The sequence below is a fragment of the Emys orbicularis genome, chromosome 6, assembly GCF_028017835.1.
Source record: "Emys orbicularis isolate rEmyOrb1 chromosome 6, rEmyOrb1.hap1, whole genome shotgun sequence".
Classification (NCBI taxonomy): Eukaryota; Metazoa; Chordata; order Testudines; family Emydidae; genus Emys; species Emys orbicularis.
In genome coordinates this window covers 60,847,146-60,870,025 of record NC_088688.1, presented here as the reverse complement: position 1 = coordinate 60,870,025, position 22,880 = coordinate 60,847,146, and the positions used below count along the sequence as shown (strand labels likewise).

Below are 22,880 nucleotides of genomic sequence, written 5' to 3'. Positions count from 1 at the left end.
GTCCTCATAGAGGATGACAAATTACTGCTTGTGTCAGTTAATCAGCTCAAGTGGCAGAGGTACATGAAGTGGATCTAAAGGCTTCAGCCCTGCTGAAGAACCATATGGGGTGTCAATATGCCACATATATTTTTTTTTTCAGTTTGCTTTAAAAAAAAAAACCAACAACCTAGGAAATTACACAAAAAACTAGGTCAAAAGAATGACTTCAGCCTTCACCAGCACTCAGAAGTTAGGAAATGCCAGTATTAAAGTTATGTGTGCTATCTTAATTCAGTCCTCTTGTACTGGGGTGACCATACCAGGTCAGGACAGTCCCTTTTTTAAGCCCTGTCCCGGCTGTCCTGACTTTTTTGACAAAAGTGGGCATTTGTCCTATTTTTTTTTTTTTTTTTGGCCAACTTGATCAAAGTGGGGTGTGGAAGAACGTGGGGGGGAGCAGCAATGTCAGCCCTGCGTAGGGGGGCAGGCAGGGCTTGGGTGAGCAGCGATGCCAGCCCCATGCAGGGAGGGGGGGCAGGGCTCAGGCAAGCGGGTTGGCCAACCCCTGGGGGAGGACGGGGAGGGAGGACTCGGGCTATCCCAACACGGTATCCCGTTTTCCCTTTAGGAAATATGGTCACCCTACCTTGTGCATATGCATTATGATAGTCTTTAATTACATTATCACATACTATTTTTTCCACAGGAACCCAGCCTCATTAAGTATACAGACTGTACCATGCTCTGGGGTGAATCAGAGTTGTGTAGTGAATGAGACTGTTCTCTGTAGGACCCCTGCTTCCTTTGTTGCACAAGTTAGAAGTTGTGTAGTGAATGAGGTGGGGATTGCTGGAAAAGAAAGCTTAGTCCTATGATAAAGGCAACTGAATGCTTCCTGTGTGAATTGGATTCTATCCTTGCCTCAGCCACAGACTTCCTGTGTAAAGCTAGGCAAATCACTTAAACTTTTCACAGGTGGTCATGAATTATCTGCTCCTCATTTTGTGAGTGCCCAGCTTGAAACCCTGGGGTCTGATTTGCAGAAGTGCTGAGCACTCATAGCTACAATTAAAGTCAGTGGGACCAGTGCTCTGAACATATAAAATGCTATATAATGCTCAGTAATCTGAAAAAATCAGGCCCTCAGCATGTTTATTTGGGGACCCAAAATTAGTGCCTCAGTTCCTCTTGTGTAAAAGGGGGATAATACAACCCCTTCACCTCACAGGCATGTTGTGAAACACTCATATGCTATAGTGATACAGTTTGAAGAGTGTGCAGTAAATATGGGGCCACACATCTTGTGCACTGAATGAGTCAGGGGACCTGTTCAAAACATTAGCATAAGTGCATACACACTCTTCCTACCCTCTGGCCCTTGGGATAGGGATGTTCTTTGAAAAAAGGCATAACGGGGGTATCACTGTTATTGGCAGCTGCCAAAATGGTCCATTAGGAACATACAACTTAAAGCAGTTATGAGAGTGCTCTTACACTGGGATCTCGGAAGTTGTAAATTGGCGTAAAATTATCTTTGTCCTGTTCCCATCCCTTCACTTTAGTCCTCTGAGCATAGTTTAGCAGGTCAAAGAATCTGTGCCAATATATTTAAAACAGGCCCTTTCAGAGTGAAAAAGCCCTGAATACTTCATGAACTACTGCGTACAATAATTATTTCACCACTGAAATTCTGTTGCATGCACCAGAGTCCACTAGCTAACAGTTTAGAACTGGAAAGGCCTGATCTGGTAACTAGTTAAAACTGCAGGAAAAATAAAAAGAATCACCAGAACTGGAATTTAGCCAGGATCTCAGTGTTAACTGGCCTACTGTAAAAAATGCCATGGAATCTTTAATTCTTTGTGTATGTGTCAGTATTGATCCCACTGTAGGTATGCATGTGCCCCAAGCACATAATATCAGATTTTTTTGAATAGCAGTGTCTGTTGGGGTGTATGTACTCTGTGCTGCCTCATGCCCCGGTATGAAGGCAGGCAGCTGCAACCCTCCCTCACATTCCTCTTACCACCCATGACAGCAAGATGGAATCTAGCTGGTCTCTGACCCACTAGACTTTAGCCCTGGCTAAATTTCTCAAAAACTTCTGAGATTCTTCAGAATCACCTTCATTCTTTTATTTTTATTACCCTAGGCTGCTTTAGCACTTGCTGAAGCAAAAACTGCTTGCAGACTGCCCCTCTACCTACACAACCCTCCCCCATAACACACACACCCTGCACAGGACTCAAAAAATGGTGGACTCAAAACCCATTTCAAGCCTTGTCTATCCTGTAACAGGCTAATTCCACTAAAAGGCATAGAAGATGGCTGTTCTGCTTGGGAGAGTTTTGATTCCCAAGCAGGTGCTCACTCTGCCTCTCCTTTTCTGCAAGAACCCACAAGTGGAGGGATGAGAAGCTGAAGCTCTGTCTTCTGGAGCAATCTATGAGAGATCCAGAAAAGCCAAGTTCAAAGACCCCTCTTAACAGTCAGACTCATATCTTCCAGTGTTCCATCTAAAATGCAGACAACCATGAAGACCTCTGCAGAGAAAGCTGCACCAAATCCATGCCCAGCTCCAGCATTGGCATAATCAGCACCAGTGCTGATGCCATTAACAGCCCCAGCTTCAAATTTGACACCTCAAATGTCAATACAGTGTGCCAAAAGGGGCCAGCCAAAATAGAATTAAAGAAACTTGAGAAGGAGCTCTAGGTCCTCCCATAAAGAGGGACAGAGAAGATGTCAAGAGACAAGCTAGCCAAGTCACAAATGGCTTCAAAGACAGGTGGAAAGGAGCAGACTGCAGTGCAACATTCTCCACTGGTACCAGGCCCATCACCAGCAATGCCCCATAGATGTCAACTCTGATACCAACCGCAGAGACACACGGCACACTGGAGCTGCACTTGGCACTGAGCTATGCACTGGCACCAACAGAGTCTGTTGCTGATACTGTTTTACCGGTTAGCACTGCGTATGGAAGAGGTACACTCCTCCTCACCATCACCATCCCCATTTCATAGCAACCCTGTCCTCTCTGGGAATCTACACACCCTATTGGAAGGTGTACCTCCCTCAACCATTGCACCAGCAGAGGCTGCATACCCCATCTTACCACAGATAGATGGAGTACATGCTGGGAATGTCCAAGATACAACAAGGGAGGGGCATCAAGCCTCCTTGACCTCCATCCCAGACTCTACCTTGATGATTCATGAGCAAATTTGATGAGACAGTTGGGAGGCGCATAGGAACCAGTCTACAGAACACAACCTCTGAAAGCCACCTTGCCCCATCCCACAAGGTATGGTTCTGTTAACATCAGACAGATGGGTACTGGAGATTATAGCCCATGGCTACCCCATATAGTTTGATTCCATACCCATCCCACCTTCCCTGTCCCTCTTCATGGACTTGACTCACAAGAGCTTATTGAAAACAGAAGTGGCTTCTTTGCTTTAGCTTGGAGCTCCAGAGAAGATTCCTCAAGCGTACAGGGGAAGTACTGTTAGTATTTTCTTATTCCAAAATAAAAAGACATCCTTGTCCTATCCTAGACCTGAGGGACTCAGCAAATATATATGCTGTCTCAGGTTCAGGATAGTAACACTTGCCTCCATCATTTCCATCACTCCAACCTCAAGATTAGTTCACATTTCTTGACTTTCAGGTTGCATACTTCCACATGGTCATCCATCTGGCTCACAGGAAGTACCTCAGATGCACAGTGGGGACCAACCATTACCAATACAGGACTATGCGTTTCACACTCTCTCCAGCACTGAAAGTGTTCACTAAGTGTCTGTCCATAGTAGGACTCATCTAAGGAAACAGGGAATTCATGTCTACTTATAGGTAAGTGAAGGAACAATAATCCACACCGTGTAGAGTCAAGCACAGGAGTTTATTACGCACAGCGCTGGCGGAGTGTCACTTTGCTTATTAGGCTCAGAGATACTGCAAAACAATTAGTTACAATAGATTATGGTGCTCATTGGGCGGAGAGACGCGACAGGGATGGGTTTTCCCAAACCCCTGGATAGGTTCTAACAGCAAGACAAGATAAGCACAATAAGCCAATGGTCTAAAAGATTACATAATGGTTCTGCCCATGGCCCAAATTAACATATTGCTGACACACAGGTAATTACCCCCAAACTATGTCTATTAAAGTGTATAGGTTAAATCCTAATTTTGGGGTCCAGGGGAATGAGGTAGAAGCTCTCTCGGTTGACCAACGGTACATTCCTAGAGATTTAAAGCGAAAAAGCAGTAATTAGTACTTAACAATTTCACAAGTTTACCCTTGCATTTCTGTGAGCTAGGACTGGCATACATCTGTGAGGGGAAGGTGTCATAATTCATGTCAATTATATTAGGCCTCTCCCCAAACTTTGTCTAGGATCTGAGGGGTATTGTACCACTATCTCCTCCCTGCATTAGGGAGTAACCGTGAGGCCTTTCTCAGCGCTTCATGTGTCTATAACTCACGATAAGGATGCCCAATTACATTCGGAGTTATGCTGACTCCACTCACTGACTTGAAACACACAAGGTTATCTGTTTACACCAGCTTCCTCTGAGCTATGTATTGTTCTCTATTAGCCAGCCCCCATAGCCCAAGCCAAGCTCTAGACTCCGGGCCTATATTGAAAAGTTCTTAGCAGAAACTGCAGTTAAGATCTTACATCCATAGCTAATGGATTCTGACCCTTCATAAGTGACTGGCAAGTCCCAAATGGAGGCTGAAACAGCTCTGGATCACTTCCTTTCCCTGTTCTCCCACTTAGAACTCCTAGTGAATGGGGGAGAGAGATCTCAATATTGTTGCAAAAATAATATTAATAAATACAACTTTTAAAAAAGTAATTACAAACTTGTGTGCACCTTTACTAAATATTAAGAGATAGCTACAAGAACATTATAGTCAAGATGCTTGGAAATATAACAATACACATGCTTAGCTAATTACTGTATGTTACAAAATGTTAAAGCTAGTCAAAGTCATTCCAGAAGGTTTCTGCTTCTAGCTCCCAAGGACAAGCAAACATCAATCTGTGTGAACACTTTTAGGAAGAAACCTGAGTGTGAAAGGAATGTAGGTTTGTGTTATCAGAGCAATAAATCTAGAGGTAAAGTGTGCCCACGCTAAATCCCCCCCCCCCCTTTTTTTTCCCAAAGAAAAATCTTAGTTTAAACCCACTCAAAGAATTCTAGAAATAGCCTTAGTGATATTAATTTCTTTTGTAAACACACTACAGTTTTCATTCTTTAAACTTGGAGAACACTTATGGTGGGCAATTTTTACAGAAACTACTGGCTACTTCCAACTCGTTTTCACTTAGAGGTGAAAACTTTTGTTGTTTCTCAAATGCTTAGATGGCATAAGCTTCTACTAATATGTATATTTGTAAATATTTTGTATTTAAATGCAAACTTTCATATAATTGATATTATTATATAAATCATAAGATGTTTTATGTACAAACTAAAGCAAGGTCATTTGATGCTACATTAATTACTAATGTAAGAAGCCATTTAAGCATAGAATACAGTAATGGTTAATTAACAACTTAGGCTAAAGACTTAGAGTTATTTAAATTTAAAATACTGTTTTGAGAACTAAAAACTTTTAAATAAAGAAAAGAAATTAATGGACTTTTTAAAAACAATTTCATTTCCTGTCAAACTCTAATAAAAATAAAATTTCACAAAATGAACTGAAAGTTATCTTAAAAGTTATCTGAATCTTCACATATTTATGTACACCCACAGAGAGAGCTATTAAAGAAATGTTGCATATTAGAAAGACTGCATATTTAGGAGATGAAAGTATCACCTAAGCCAACCCCTAAGGCATGGAGCCAATAAAAGAATAACAGCAACCAACTTAAATCTGAACAAGCATTAAAGAGGTGTGTTTTCATATAATTTAATAAAAATAATGGTAAGGGTATACAAAATTCTAAAGTGAGCACCCCACACCCCTGGCTACTCAGCTTCAAAAGCAAGCACTCCTCAGTTCAGCCTTTCCACCACTAAAAGGAAGCTGCCACAGACAGATAAGAAAAACATAGAAGAATCAAGAAGAAACCAACCCAAGGAAACCTCCCCAAGCCTTCAACACTGATTGGTAAGAAAAAGTTAACTAAAACACTGTCAGGGATTAGATATAAAAGTCTCATAATGATTTTGTTGGAATACTGAAATAAATTAAGACTAACAGTTTCTCCTGTTAATCACCAACTGGTTAAAATGGATTTCTGGAAAGGAGAGGAGGACTAAACACTGGTAAACAAAAAAAAGTAGGATTTAATTAAATTTAAAATGTTTAATATTGGTTAATTAGCCTGTCTCGATACAACTCCTTAAATGGCTTCTTCTAAGTAACCAATTTAAATGTTTTCTTCTGTTTCATAGAATGTAGTTAAGATTGTTGACTTTGCCAACTATAAACTGGCAGGTTCATCTACCCTAAAATCTCTGGAGTGCTATCTCTGTTAAAAACTCTACACAAAGAGACATAGAGAAAAAATTGTAATGGAAGTAACCAGTTTATCATTTGTGTTTATTGTTTTCTTATTCTTTTCTTTAATTATAAAATAGCCATGGTTAATAGTTGTGATTATTTTTCTTGGTCTTAATCATGGTGTCCCATAAAGTATGTAAAAGAACCTCTGTGACTCAATGGTGGGAACCACACCCCTGAGTTTGTAGTAAGACAAACAATTAGTCAGAGCTGGCCTGCCATTTCTTGTTTCTCTAAACTAAATATTTTTAGTAATTTTTAAAACAAAAGTAGTAGATGTCCAATTCCTTTCCATCTCACATGAACTATGAGAATTTGTCTGTTATATCGCTGCAGATGATAGAGTGCATAGGACTTATCCTCAATTCTAGTTTGGCAAAAGCTTTCCTGCCAGAGGACAGGTTTGTGTACTTTCCGTCAAGTCAATAATATATCACCTGCAGACAAGACTGATAGTTGCAGTGCGTACATATCTGGCTCTCTTTGGCTACATGTCTACATGGGTGTATGTGATACTACTTGCCAGATTTTGCTAGTGACCTATGCATCACTGGCAGAGAACAGTCTGATTCTCATGTTGCCACCTTATAACCAAATGAGTCTCAGTCCCACTATGCATCCTAAAGAACTGGAGTAGTGGATAGACCTGCTGAACGTAAGAAAATTGATACTCTTCTTGGTCCTCCCCCAATTACACTGGGCACAGACACATCAGGAACAGGCTGGGGTGCCCCACTTGAATCACTTGTAAATGCAAGGTTCTTGGTCTCAGGACAATCTAAAATGTCATATGAACATCTTGGAACTGAAAGCAATTGCATGGTGTTCCTTCCTTCCTCCAAGCCACCCATACTGCAGACCTTGATCACAGCACCTCAGCAATACCCTATAGTGCAAATCTGAATTAATAAATAATATATATATACTGCAATACTTCAAGGGAAATGGGTGAAATTCTCAACCCCCACATTTTCTCAGTAAATGGGCTTTATATGGGGCCAGTAGGAACACTATTCTCCTCATTAATAGTGGCAGGGCACAGGCCATCCAGGCATCTTGTCCAAAGGCATCACTATTGTTGTGGTCTTGCTGAACATTACCTCTCAGTATTAAACACAGGAGTTTATAAGCTATACTACTTAAAGACAATTGACAAATACCCCTAGTTCAGAAATGTGGCAATGTTTTGTTTCTGTTCTCTTTATGTTGGCAACCAAAGCAGCCATATTAAGAATCATTTGAATTAAACATTTTTGGCATGCTTGAGGGCTACATTGGTAGTGGCCAGCATTAGTGTGTTGACATTTGGTTATTTCCTTGTCTGGGAGGGAAGAGCAGAAGGAGCCAGAAGCAGCTGGAGCCTATTAGTTTCCCAGGAGCCAACCTGGTGCATATAAAAAGAAAAGGAATAATAAATCACTGGCTGACTGATGGAAAGGCCAATAGCTATATTGAGAGAAACAGTCTACATGCAAAGGACAACAACTATTCTCTTGCTTGTTTAAAACTTAAGGAAAGGGATGGGGACTTTTGTTTGTTTACCTTGAACCTGAAGGCAAAGGAAATCAGAGATTTATTTTGTTTAACCCCAAGACCATGGATTTAGGATACCAGAAGAGCAAGATGTAAAACAGTGAATCCTTATGCAAAACTTGGAAGAAATGTGATAATTTACATGGCAACTTGTGAAAAGTACAGATGATTTTTTTCCCTGATAGGATCATGCCTTGGGCACCACGTATATGCAGAGCATCAAGTGAGTATCTGAGAGATCCACTGTGCTGTCATAAAGGCTCCCTGCCTGGATATGGTGATGTTCCTGTGGGGGAGGGGGGACATGGTGTGCTCATTTGTGATCTGAGAGTCCAGCTGGATTAGTCTTTTGAAGTAACTGGAGCTTAGGACTCGGGAACTCACCCTAGGACACGATGCCCATCAAACCAATTGGATGGATATGTGGGCAGGTGATCAAAAGATTTTCTGGACAATGTACGTAATCCTGGTTGTGATCCATTTAAACCCCCAAACCTTCCTTGTCCTACCTATTTGTACATGTTACCACCACTTTGTTTAATTGATTAGGAGGTTTTGAATTGAATCTTTAATTGCTTCTTTTTTACCTCAGTTTACCTAATCCAGAGAGCAGTTGTGGAAATTATAGATGAGATTAAGGATGAATTTCCAACCATAATTGGATTGCAACAGTCAAACCAGGTAAAGGTACTGAACTACTGTATTTGATTGCCATTAAAGTTCTGATAAAGGTATTTCCCCCTTCTTGTTTAAAATATTATGAATGTGTTTTATCTACCATTATTTAATAAGACATGTTCTGCTGACGTTGATATTTAGTCATTAAATAGTTATTGGAGCAGGGACTGGAACCTGGGTCTGCCAGGTGGGTGCTCTAATCTCTGGGCTGTAGAGTCATGTCTCATTCTTTCTCTGGTGGGGCTTCTCCACTTCCATTTTGTGCTGGGCCCAATCTGGAAACTGGCCTCTGAATTGGACATTGTAGGTGAGATAGGCAGGGGAATGGCCTGAGCTGTTTTATGGCATCAGGATTTAGATGGCTCCATGCATACCCACTGGCAGAAATTTAGGGGAATTTATCAGCAGAAATGTAGGTGCCAAGGTAATTTGTGGGCAACTGAGTGGAAGTTTTGAGAATCTTAATTTGAGAATCTTAAACTGCCTCAAGTGGCAGTTAGATGCCCAAAATCTTTGTGGATGCAGCCTGCAGTCCTCCATTCCTCATCCATGAAATGGTGATAAAATTTCCCTATTTCACAGAGATGTTGTGAAGGTAAAATCCATTAAGGCTTGTAAGGTGCTCAGATTCTATTGTGATAGATCCTCAATTCCTTCTACACTTTCAGTTCCACCGATACTGGCAAATCAGACCGTGAAGCAGGACATCAATTCCAATCCGTCTCGTAGAAATAAAATTAGGAGAAGAAGGCCTGTAAGAAGTTATTGCCTGAAACACCCAACATCCGCTTCCTCTGTTCCTGCTCTCAGACTGCAGAGCATCTCTTGCAGAAATGCTGTGACTAGGTTGACTTCTAACATTACAAATTCATTCTCTTCTCCTTCGGTTCTGCCATCTTCCTAGCTAAACAACTCCACTTAGACAATTTAATTGAATCTCACGTCCACAATCCCAACCACCTCTGATCACTCCTCAAACCCTCTCCTCCTCCTACCTGCACTTCTCTGTGCACAAGTTCTTGCCAATTTCTTCCATGAGAAAATTGACAAAATACAATATGACCTTTCACCTTTTTCTACAACTCTCTCTTCTTCCTTCCTGTCACAGACACAGAAGTTTCTCATCTGTGCTCCTCTAAGCCTTCCTCTTGCCCCAGTGATCCCATCCCATCCCATTTGATTTCCCTCATGCCCACTCTCATTCCTTCCCTTACTCTTCTTGACCTTTTGTGCGCCTCTGGCTCAGTTGACTGGATGAGGGCAGTCTAGCCTAGAGGTCAGAGCAGGCATCAGGAACCAAGGACTAGGGTCAGAGCCAGTAGTGGGAAGCCAGGGCCAAGGATCAAACCAAGGTCAGGAACTGAAGCAAGCAGGGTAACTGGCAAGGAGGGGTTGAAGGCAGAGGCAGGCCAGAAACAAGGCTGGGTGTAAGGCAGGAATAAGGTAACAGGAGCAATCACAGTGGTGGGCATGAACATTGAGCCGATGTCCCAAAAGCCAGCCTGTTGCCCCCTCCAGTCAATCAGGTGGCGTAGCCGATCAGACAGCTGTTGCAGGCCAAGTGTATTGAGGAAGCTGCCTGGAGACTAGCTCTGCAGCAGATCCTGATTCCTGATACTCTTTCCCCTCACAATACAAGCAAGCTTTAGTCTCAATCCACCCTTGATCCAACTTGCCTCTCCAGTTAGTGCTGCATCCTCCCTTCTCCCTTTCGCCTTTAAGCTCATTAGACAGCAAATGTAAACGGCATGTTCCGAGTCCTCTCCTCCAGTTCCATCCTAGACCATGTCCAACTAGCTTCTATCCTTTGCACTTAACTGAAAATTGCTAATGCTCTTGAAATCTTGTCCTTCCTTGCCTTCTGTGACTCTGTCCTTTCCTGATTCTCCTCCTACCTCTCTAATTGTTTTTTTAGTGTGTCCTTTGGAAGATCCTCCTCATTCCCTCTCCAACTTTTTCTCCCTCCTCATCCCTTTCTTTTCTCCCTCCACACTTATCTCTGAAATCTCATCCATAAATACAAATTCAATTACCATCTCTATGCTGATGACTCACAGATCTACCTCTCTACTCCAGGCCGGTCTCATTCTGTCTAAACTAAAACCATGGTCTGCCTCTATGATATTGCTTCATGGATTCTAGCCAATCAGCTCAAGATCAGCATGGCTGAAACAGAGTTCTTAATCTTTTCCACTATATGTCATCTTAAATTCAGACCTGTCTTTTCGTCTTCACATCCAGGCTATATCTAAATCTTGCTGTTTCTTTCCACATAACAACTCTTAAGATTTCCTGTCCATTTACACAGCTATAACTCTTGTCCAAAGGTCTCATCTCACATCTCTATTACTGCAACATTCTTCTCACTTGCCTCGACGAAGTAAATTTCTCCCTGCTCGTATCTATGCAGAATGCTGATGCAAAGATCAATTTCCCTGTGCATTGCTTTGACCACATCACCTTGCTCTTTGAATCCCTCCACTAGCTCCGTCTTCTCTATTGCATCAAACTACTTATTTTCACTTTCAAGGCCCTTTACAACCTATCCTCACCCATCCTACCTATCATCTATTCACTATTAAAATGTCAGCTCCCACTTCTGATCAGGTCATGAGGCCAGCTTCCATCACCAACTCATTAATCAAATGAGCACCTTTGTGCTTTCTCCCAAGCTGCCCCTCACACTTGGGAGATGCTACCCATAAATATCCACAGAGCTAACTCATTATCCTCCTTAAAATTCTCCTTTTCCATTATGCCTATAAAAAACTTGACCACAGTTAGGCTGCTGGCATGCAGAGACCACCAACAATCATGCTGACCAGTATCATCTCATCGTTTCCTTGCACTTCCCCATCTAACTCTGTCTGTGTCCATCTGCTGTCTCTTGTCTTATACTTGGATTGTAAGCTCTTTGTGACAGAGTCTGTCTTTTTGGTCTGTGTTTGTGCAGCACCTAGCACAATGGGGTTCTGGTCCATGACTGGGGCTCCTAGGTTCTACAATAATACAAATAATACAAAATAATAATAGGAATGACACAGCAATGTCTATTGAATGTGTTATAATTTGTATTGCAGTAGTACCCAAAGGCCTCAATCAGGATTGGGATCCTGCTGTACTGGGTGGTGACCCAAAGAGCTTAAAATATGATAGGCAACAAATGCCTTTTTCCATTGCCATTTAGGACTTGATCCTGCTCCTGCTGATGTCAGTGGGTGTTTTGCTATTTTAATAGGCTTGGGATCAGCCTTAAATGAACAAGAAAATATTTATTTCACCTCTTATTGAGATTGGCATCAATAATCCCCACTTTCTATTAGGGGACTAATATGACTGAAAGAGCAGCTACAAATGCCCCCACCCACCTAATTATATTACTGCAAAGCTCCCATTTGGGGAGTTTTGCTTGAGTAAAGATTGCCACCGATTCAGGTGGGAACAGCACTACTAAACCTGCTTGTGGACACTGACAAAATGTAATTTACATTTCTTCCTTGACAACATGAGCTAGAGTGTGTGTGAATGCATATACCATATATAATAGATATGGTGACATTATAGTCATTAGGTTCTAAGGGCATTGTGATACATATAAGGACATAAGAACAGCCATAGGGTCAGACTAATGGTCCAATTAGCCTAGTGTCCTGTCTTCTGACCGTTGCCAGAGCCAGATGCTTCAAAGGGAATGAACATCACAGGGCAATTTATCGAGTGATCCATCCCATGTGGTCCAGTCCCAGCTTCTGGCAGTTGGAGGTTTAGGGACACCCGGAGCATGGGATTGAGTCCCTGACTATCCTGGCTAACAGCTATTGATAGACCTGTCCTCCATGAACATATCTAGTTCTTTTTTGAACCCTGTTATACTTTTGAACTTCACAACATCCCATGGCAATGAGTTCCTCAAGTTGATTATGTGTTGTGAGAAAAAGTACTTCCTTTTGTTTGTTTTTAAATTGCTGCCTATAAATTTCATTGGGTGACCCCTAGTTTTTGTGTTTTGAAGAGCTAAATAATACTTCCCTATTCCCTTTCTCCACACCATTCATGATTTTATAGACATCTATCATCTCTTTTCATCGTCTCTTTTCTAAAATGAACAGTCCCAGTCTTTTTAATCTCATCTTGTAGGGAAGTTGTTCCATACCCCCAGTGTTCTAATTTATCTTTTTTTGAGATGAGCAACCAAAACTGAACAAAGTATTCAAACTGTGGGTATACCATGGATTTACATAGTGGTATGATGATTGATATATATATTCCTTTCCTAATATTCTGTTAGCTTTTTTGACTGTCACTGTACAGTGAGTGGATGTTTTCAGAGAGCTATCCACAATGATCTCTTTCTTGAGTGGTAACAGCTAATTTATACCCCATTATTTTGTAAGTATAGTTGGGATTATGTTTTGCAATGTGCATTACCTTGCACTTATCAACATTGAATTTCATCTGCCATTTTCTCACCCTGTCATCCAGATTAGTGAGATCCTTTTGTAATTCTCTGCAGTCAGTTTTGAACTATCTTGAGTAATTTTGCATCATCTGCCACCTCCCTGTTCACCCTTTTTTCCAGATCACTTATGAATATGTTGAACAGCATAGATACCAGTACAGATCATTGGGGGACACCACTATTAACCTCTCTCCATTGTGAAAACTCGCCATTTATTCCTACAATTTGTTTCCTATCTTTCAACCAGTTACTGATCTATGAGAGGACCTTCCCTCTTATCTATGACTGCTTAGTTTGCTCAAAAGCCTTTGGTGAGGGACCTTGTCAAAGTCCAAGTACACTATATTGAGTGGATCATGCTTGTCCACATGCTTGTTGACCCTATCAGATAATTCTAATAAACTGCTGAGGCATGATTTCCCTTTAAAAAAGCTTTGTTGACTCTTCCTCAACATATCATGTTTATCTATGTGGCTGATAATTTTGTTCTTTACTACAGTGTCAATCAATTTTCCTGGTACTGAAGTTAGGCTTACTGGCCTGTAACTGCCAGGTTTGCACTTGGAGCCTTTTTAAAAAATATAAGTTACATTAGCTACCCTCCAGTTATCTTGTACAGAAGCTGATTTAAGTGACAGGTTACATACCTTAGTTAGTTCTGTAATTTCATATTTGAGTTCCTTCAGAACTCTTGGGTGAATACCATCTGGTCCTAGTGACTTATTACTGTTTAATTTATCAATTTGTTCCAAAACCTCCTCTATTGACACTTCAATCTGGGACAGTTCCTCAGATTTGTCACATAAGAAGATCAGCAAAAGTGTAGGGATCTCCCCCATAGCCTCTGCAGTGAAGACTGATACAAAGAATTCATTTAGCTTCTCTGCAACAGCCCCATCTTCCTTAAGTGCTCCTTTAGCACCTCGACCATCCAGTGGCCCCACTGACTGTTTGGCGGGCTTCCTGCTTCTGATATACTTTTAAAAATTGAAATTAGTTTTTTTGACCTTAGCTAGTTGTTCTTCAAAAAATTTTCTTACCCTGCCTTATTATATATATATTTTACACTTGACAGAGTTTAAGCTTCTTTCTATTTTCCTCACTAGGATTTTACTTCCAATTTTTAAAGGATTTTTTTTTTGCCTCCAACAAGCCTCTTTTACTCTGCCGTTTAGCCACAGTAGTGTGGTCCTCTTACAGTTTTTTAAATTATTATTTAGGGCATAAGTTTCATTTGAGCCTCTATTATGGTGTTTTTAAATAGTCTCCATGCAGTTTGCAGGCATTTCACTCTTGTGACTGTTCCTTTTAATTTCCATTTCACTAGGCTCCTCACTTTTGTGTAGTTCCCCTTTCTGAAATAAAATGCTACTGTGGTAGGTTTCTTTGCATTTCCCCCCCTACAATGATGTTAAATTTAATTACATTATGGTTGCTATTACTGAGTGGTTCAGCTATTATATTTACCTCTTGGACCGGATCCTGTGTTCCATTTCAATGCGCATTCCTTCCTAAATGTTTTGAGAACCTTATGTGGTTTTTTTTTTTTTTTATCACATAGCCAATGGTACAAATCATTTAAGGCAGATCCTCATCTGGTGTAAATTTTCATAGCTCCATTTATTTCAATGGAACTATGGCAAGAATCTACCTCGCATTTTTTTTCAAGCAACATTGCATAGGGTTTAGTTACAGGACTCCCATTGATTTTTAATGGAAATTGCACCTCTGATCAATATCAGATGAAATACAGGTCACTACAGAGCGTACAGAAACACATCTTTGTATCTTACACATGTAAGGAACTATTTCTCTCATTTAGTGCAGTCACTGAAATTCATCACCCTCACTAAATCCAAGTGGTTAGAATTGTGGAGGGAAGACTGCTATGGAGTACTCATACTTGGATCTTTCTCACATAGTCACCCTTTGGCCAGGCTATTATTCCAGTGTATGGACAGGAAAAATGACTGATGCTACATTTTACCTAGCTACTTGGATCATTGTATCCCTCTAATTACAGATCATGTGGTCAATTATAGAGCCGATACAGAGCTTCCCTCCACAATCTCTCTGACCACAGTACAATCACCATGGGGCTTAAGAGGTGCAAAAGGCCTTGTGCTTCCCCCCCTGCATTAGGGTAAATTTCACACTAATCAATTGATTAGGTTTTCTTTAACATTTGTTTGAATCCCACTGGGCTGTAGGACGTAAGTTCAGGTTTCTAAGGGCTGGTCCACACTAAGCCCCCAGTTCGAACTAAGATACGCAACTTCACCTACGTGAATAACGTAGCTGAAGTCGAAGTATCTTAGTTCGAACTTAAAGGTACTTACCGCAGGTCCACACGCGGCAGGCAGGCTCCCCCGTCGACTCCGCCTACTCCTCTCGCGGAGCAGGATTACCGGCGTCGACGGCGAGCACTTCCGGGATCAATTTATCACGTCTAGACAAGACGCGATAAATCGATCCCAGAAGATTGATTGCTTGCCGCCGAACCAGCGGGTAAGTATAGATGTACCCTAAGTGATAACTACCAGAAAAGCACGGATAAAAGATTTTGTCAGGCTTCATGTTTTATGTTACTTGTAATATGGTAATGCTCAAAGGCTCCAATCAGTACTGGGCCCCCTTGATTTTAAATCAATATTTGAGGACTTCAGTAACTCAGCCAGAGGTTATGGACCTATTACAGAAGTGGGTGGGTGAGCTTATGTGGCCTGAAAAGCGTAGGAAGTCCAACTAAAAGGGATGATCCCTTCTGGTCTTAAAGTCTGTGAATCTATGATAAGTGCTGCATAAATACAGATGGCTCTTCCCTGAAGAGCTTACAATCTAAAAAGTCACTTACAGGCTAGCATATAAGCAAAGTATTATCAATGTGATAATAGGAGCCTCTTACTAGTTTTTTAATATATGTCAGCTGTATATGCTGATAGCCCCTCAACCTGCAATGTGTACTATTAGCTTGCCAGTTTTTAGTAAGTGTCCTGGAAGAAGTGGGTGAAGAGGAGGAAAAGGAGGGATTTGAAGGGGAGAGTAGTGGCTTTATTTGTCAGCTCAGGAATGACATTCCATGCATAAGTGGCATGATGGAAGAAAGAGATGTTTGTGGGAGAAGTGGGCTCAGTCAAGGCTGGCATTGTCAGAGCAGAGGAGCAAGGGAAAATGCGTTCAGAGATGAGCAGATGAGTAGAACATATTTTAAAATGTTTACAAATATAGAAGTAGAATATGCCTCTATCTTAAGCATTTCTAATATGCCCATCATTGTATTACCAGGTGGCAATGTTGTAATTAAAATCAATTGGTAAATCACCAACAATAAACCATTAAACTCTTTTGGCTCATATCAAGTGTAGTCTCAGTTTAATCTGATACATCCGCTATTAGGCCCTTTATGTTCTAAGCTGATAGACTCTCTCAGCTAGAACACCTACATCTCCAAATTTATATTTTTAGATTTGCTTTTGATGCTGAGTCTGATGGAAAATATGGTGAGCTCTGCAATATGACAGAGTTTCCTGGGAGGTGCTGACTCCATCAACATCCATAGAAGTAAAGTACTTCTCAAATTCAGATGATAGCTGCACTTTCCTGCTTGCTGAGCCATTGTAGGGCTGGGAATACTGCAAAGACCATACGCCTATTACAGGAGAAGGGTAGTCTTGTGCCCACTAGCCAAACAGGAACTACAAAAGCTTTTTCTTCTTCTAGATGCTAACTGTGCTACATAAATGTATGTTGTTTTCCAGTAAAATATTCTGGTACTTTCTATATGAATATGGGGCAGGATTATCTCTTCCTATGTGTTTATATAGTGTTTTGGATATTGCCACAATTCAAGTCATTATATGTGTTCATTATTATTTGTAGAGTTAGATGAAGAATGATAATTGAGCTTTTAATAAAATAGCTTGTATCTCTGCATAGCCTCAGTATCAAAGGATTATCTTTGGAATAGCCTTTCACTCTCCATAAAGTCAGGATATTCTAAGAAATTTATTTTAGAATCATATGCCATATCATTTCTCAAACACTTCCCTTTCAGGAAATTGCTCCCATTCTACAAGCATCCAGATCAGTTGTGGCAAGTGCATTCTCTTCATCTCCTGGAGTAAGAGTTATTAATGGGCTAAACAGAATATCAACATCTTCAAAATCTGTTGCCAAAGTCTTGCAGCCACAACTTGTACAAAATTTTGCAGAGTTAAATACTATGTCTCATCGTCTTCTGAAAAATGTAAACATACCAAAGCAGCCTCTGTATAAAAATCAGGTATGGGAGCATTAGTTCAATTGCTAATTATTTAGGACCTATTCTGACGTTCTTTACATGCAATGTATATCAGGTTTTCAAACTACTTTCAATTAAAAGTTCTGTTCCACAGCTCATTCAAGTTACTGTGTGCAAAACTGGAATCTTTACCGTCTTGATCTCATTTTTTCCCCTATGAATACTTTCACCTCTATTACATAGTAATTCATACGGGTACAAATCCTGAAGCCGTTGGTTAACTCATTCAGTTAACATGCTCACTGGGCCAAAACAGTAGGCATTTTGCCTGAATAAGGACTGTATACAAACAGATGCTCTGATTGCACCCAATATCTGTGAGTGGTGAGGACCCTATGTACATGGTTCTCCTCCTTCCACATGGAAAGAGAGCTTAGCCAGCTCTGCAGCAGCATTAACTCTCCTCCTCCACCACTACTTTCTTCTATAACCCACAGAAGGCCTGGCCTGCTGAGTCAGAAGAACAGGCAGGCTGGTAGAAGGGCTGTGGTGGATGCTTGTGATTCCTATATGTTCTGGTGACCCACACAGATGACAAAATGAATGTAAATATAAACATTTTAGAAGTGGATATGGATATAGGGAACTGCTCTTAAAATCTTATCCTGTTGAGCAGCATTGATATTTTGGCAGCAAAAAAAAAACTGTTTTAAAAAATGATTTTTCCTTCAGGGTAGAACATTTTCCCTGTTTGATGTGATCTCCTATCCAGCAAAGACTGCTCTTACCAGCATAATGTGTGCTTCCTACGCAGCACTAATTTATGTGGTAAGTATAAGCTTCTTAGTTTTGCAACTGATTCTGCCACCCTTACCCACAGTGCGTAGTGCCTTACTCCATATGTGAAACCAATAGGACTATGTGCAGCATAAAGTACTACTCAATGGGTAAAGGGGACAGAATCAGGCATTTTTTGATCAATTCAGTTTCTTAATATTCATGCTATAGTAATGTAGCCATCAGAAGAAGGTTTAAATGTTGTCATCAACAATGAGCATTTCAGTTTTCCCTCAGTTCTTTTCATATAGGTAGCTGCATGACAGGCGGAATGAAATGGTTATTTATTTTACTCAAGTTGCATTTGGGTGTATCATGTACATGTTTAGGCAGCCTTGCAAACTTGGTCACAAACCAAGGCATAAAAATCTACTCCCCGGTTCTCTGCTATGTTGATTGATAATGGAAAAACTAATGATATTTACTCACTTATAAAAAAAATAAAAAGAACCCATAAAACCACCAACTACTTACCCTGGATAAATGGGATGCTATTATTTTTCAATGCTGCATTAAATTGTGTGTCATGAATTTGTGGCTAATGATTTGCTGATTCTTTACTCAGGATTATTTGCCCCTCTGACCCATCCCCTCTAGCCTGTCTCATAGACTTTAAGGTCAAAAGGGTCCATTATGATCTAGTCTGACCTCCGGCACATCACAGGCTACAGAACCTCACTCACGCACTCCTGTCTCAACCTCTGACTGAGTTACTAAGCTACTCAAATTTTCATTTAAAGACTTAAAATTACACAGAACCCATCATTTACTCTAGTTAAAATCAGCAAATGACCCATGTTCCATGCTGCAGAGGAAGGTGAAACCCCCCCAGAGTCTCTGTCACATTTCCCAACCCAAACATTGCAATCAGTTAGACCCTGAGTATATGGGCAAGACCCACCAGCCAGACACCTGGGAAAGAATTTAATGCATAACTCCTAGTCCTTCCCATTTAGTGTCTCATCTCCGGCCATTGGAGATATTTGGTAATACCAGTCACGGATGGACATATGGGATGGTATACAATCTCATCATACCATCCCCTCCATAAATTTATCAAACTCAGTCTTGAAGCAAGTTAGGTGTTTTGCCACCACTACTCCCCTTGGACGGCTGTTCCAGAACTTCACTCCTCTCATGGTTAGAAACCTTCATCTAATTTCAAGCCTAAACTTGCTATGGCCTTGTTCTTGTGCCCATGTTGACCCTTAAATAACTTCTCCCTCTCTGGTCTTTATCCCTCTGATGTATTTATAGAGAGCCCTCAGCCTCTGTATTTTTAGGCTAAACAAACCAAGTTCCTTAAGTCTCCTCTCATAAGGTTGGTTCTCCATTTCCATCTTAGTGGAGCCCTTCTCTGCACCTGTTCCAGTTTGAATTCATTGTTCTTAAACATGGGAGACCAGAACTGCACACAGTATTCCAGATGAGGTCTCACCAGTGCCTTGTATAATGGCAATAACACTTCCCTACCTCTACTACAAATACCTCGCCTGATGCATCCTAGGATTGTATTAGCCTTTTTCACAGCCACATCACATTGGCAGCTCATAGTCATCCTGTGATTGACCAATACAACGACGTCTTTCTCCTGCTGTTTCTTCTAACTGATAAGGCCCCAATTTATAACAAAAGTTCTTCTTGTTAGTTTGTAAGTGCATGAACTGCTTCTTCCCCACCCAACTCCTTCTCCCAATCCTATTCTCTTTCCCTAACCAGTCCCAGTCTCCACTCCATAGACTTCTCATCCCATTATTCTTACCCACCCAGTCCTAGTCACCACTTCCAGGCTCCCCATCCAAGTCTCTCTCCTTAACTACTTGCCCAATCAATCCCAGCTCCCCACAACCACCCTGACTCCTGTCTCCCATCTCCTCACTCAAACAGTCTCAGCTCCTTGCCTCCTCCTCTGATCTGTCTTCCCCGCATTTTCTCCTAGACCCACTGTGCCTTCCCAGGTTCTTCATCCAATCTCAGTTCTCCATGTTCAATGAGGATTGAATCTTGGTGATTTTAGCTGCTAAACTCTTTGTCATCTCTACTAAGCATGGGTGAATGGAGATTTTCCAAGGTTTATAACTTGACCATATGTGATAGATTTGATAGATACATCCCTGACACAAAGCCAACGCCTGCCAAATTTAAAGTCCCTGCTCCAAAGCCTGGGGGCTCTAGAGCTTCTCAAAGAAAAAGTGACCAGAATTTTATTAAATGGCAAAACATTTTCCCCTACTCTAATTCTCAGAAATGGCTGAACTGTTTTGGATTAAATTTAGAAACAAACAACCCAGACACCTGGCATGGAAAACACCAGCCCTAACAATTAAAGTTTGGCAAAGATAAAAGCAGCTGAAAACAGGGTCTTATAATGGCAAGTTTCAGGCTATTGACACCACCCACCTGTATCAACTTAATATATTTTCCCCCTATATGGCCTTTATCTGTGTCTTGAGATTGTTAACCCTTCAGGGCATGGATTACCTCTTTTCTAGGTGTGTATAGCATCCAACACAATGGGGACCCAATCCCAATTGAGGACTTCGGGTAATACCAGATTATAAATATTTTCTAATAACTAACAAACTTTTTTTTTTTTTAAATTAACCCACTCCAGGCATCTTAAGATATCCAGAATGATGGTTATTTGCACACTGTAGGGAGCAGAGGCATTATTCTACTTCACATAAAACCTGATTTGTGTGAAGTGCTGAGTGCTAACACCCACTTCCAGCAATGGGATCTAAGGGCATCCAGCTCTTTGCAAGAGACATTCAGCATGTTACAGCCTAGCTCCATACTTGACTCATTACAGGCTCCATCCTATCCTGCAAGGTACTGAGTGCTCTCATTCTCATTTAATTCTATGAGACTCACGGTAGCTTGGGAACTGGCAGGATTTGGTTTGCACATCCAAATATGTTGCTAGATGTTCCATTCCAGGACCTGTTTAGTTTCTTATTGCTTAATTATAATCAATTGCCTATATGTTTAGAAGCCTGAAAAATAAAAAGCTGGTATCAGAAAGATGAAGTATTTTTGTCTAGTAGAAGTTTCATAATAATGTATCTTTTAGTATTTTTCCAGCTCTTGTGGCTACAATCTCATTAGTATTTTCTAGTGTCATGTACTATAGTTATCTGTCAGCAATATTATCTTAAATCAGGGAATAAAACATTAAGTCTTATTTTGTGACAAATGTACAAAGTTGGAATATTTTTGAGTTACGTGCATACTGCTCAACCTTTGTGTCCATTTATTCTTTTGCATAGAGACTGTCTGGTTTGGCCAATGTACATGTCAGAGGGGCATTGCCAGCACATGGCATATATCACATTGGTAGATGTGCAGCTGAACGAGCCCCTGGTGTTGCTGATATGGTTAGGTCCTATGATGGTGTCCCTTGAATAGGTATGCGGACAGTTGGCAACGGGGTTTGTTGCAGGGATTGGTTCCTGGGTTAGTGTTTCTGTTGTGTGGGGGTAGTTGCTGATGAGTATTTGCTTTAGATCGGGGGACTGTCTGTAAACAAGGACTGGCCTGTCTCCCACGGTCTGTGAGAGTGAGGGATCATCCTCCAGGATAGGTTGTAGATCCTTGATGATGCGCTGGAGAGGTTTTAGTTGTTGTAAGTATTTACAGTAATACATTCTATAGGAGAAATGTGTAATAGTAATAACTGTTTAAATGTTTGATAGACATAATGGCATTGACCCTACTAGTAAATTCATTTAGCTACAACTGTATAAAGTGTGCGGTTACCATGGTGATGTATAAAAGCTTGATCTTATGAAGTGCTAAACATAGTAGACCTGATCCAAAAAGCACTTAAGCCGCTGCATAATTTTAAGCATATATGTAGTCTTACTGAATTTGCTAGGACTATTCATATGCTTAACTGTATTGGATTGTGGCCAGAGTAGTCAGCACCTCAAAGCACTGAGGCCTTTATTACTAAGATATTGGTATGTATTATAAAACTTCAAAATAAGGGGTACTTATTTATTTCAAATATACAACTCCACATTATGGTTTTCTTCAACTAAACTATATATCTTTATTGGATGTAGGCAGTCTCTATTAACACAGTACTAGGGAAAATAAAACACATTGTTCAAGAAGAAAAGACCTCAGGAGAAAACGCTAAGAATGAGGAAGAAAAAGATGTATTCTCCAAATATGAAGATTTAGCAAGTTTCCCTGTATCCTCTCCAGAGAAGCAAGTATTTTCTGAATTTCCTGCTGAAGATTCAACTAAGAGCAGCATTCACATCCTACATTCTGCACTGGATCAAGATACAGTACTTAGTAGTGGTAACTGAAGCTCAAACAGGCTTGTGAGCTTTGTTAGTGCATTGAATGTTTAAACAAAGACACTTAACATATACAGAATTTACATTCTCTATTTGTTAATAAAATAATAATTAGTACAAATAGTTTAATGTCTTCAGAGTTCCTTGACTAGTGAAAGAAAAAAAAAAATCTAGGTATGTGTCACTCAGAACAGTTGTGGCTGAGGGCCTTACTATAAATGTTTTTAGTGCCATGTTCTATAGCATTTAAATTTCTTCGCGACAAACTGTTGTGTAAATTTCACTGATTATGCAAGTAAAAGCATGGGA

At 40.7% G+C, this 22,880-nt stretch overlaps 1 protein-coding gene across 1 annotated transcript; it reads left to right on the top strand.

Annotated features, from left to right (window-relative positions):
• The first annotated feature begins 8,236 nt into the window (after window positions 1-8,236).
• SPATA9 (spermatogenesis associated 9) lies at window positions 8,237-22,879 on the top strand. Its single transcript, XM_065406077.1, has 5 exons — window positions 8,237-8,270; window positions 8,640-8,728; window positions 17,239-17,466; window positions 18,157-18,252; window positions 22,329-22,879. The coding sequence occupies exons 1-5, from the start codon at window positions 8,237-8,239 to the stop codon at window positions 22,578-22,580; spliced, it is 699 nt and encodes a 232-aa protein (XP_065262149.1). The 3' UTR covers window positions 22,581-22,879.
• Window position 22,880: the final 1 nt, after the last annotated feature.

Coding starts and splice junctions, on each gene's coding strand:
- SPATA9 (XM_065406077.1), top strand. CDS start 8,237: ATGCCTTGGGCACCACGTATATGCAGAGCATCAA. Junction 17,467..18,156: donor AGCCTCTGTATAAAAATCAG/GTATGGGAGCAT, acceptor TTTTTCCTTCAG/GGTAGAACATTTTCCCTGTT. Junction 18,253..22,328: donor ACGCAGCACTAATTTATGTG/GTAAGTATAAGC, acceptor TATTGGATGTAG/GCAGTCTCTATTAACACAGT.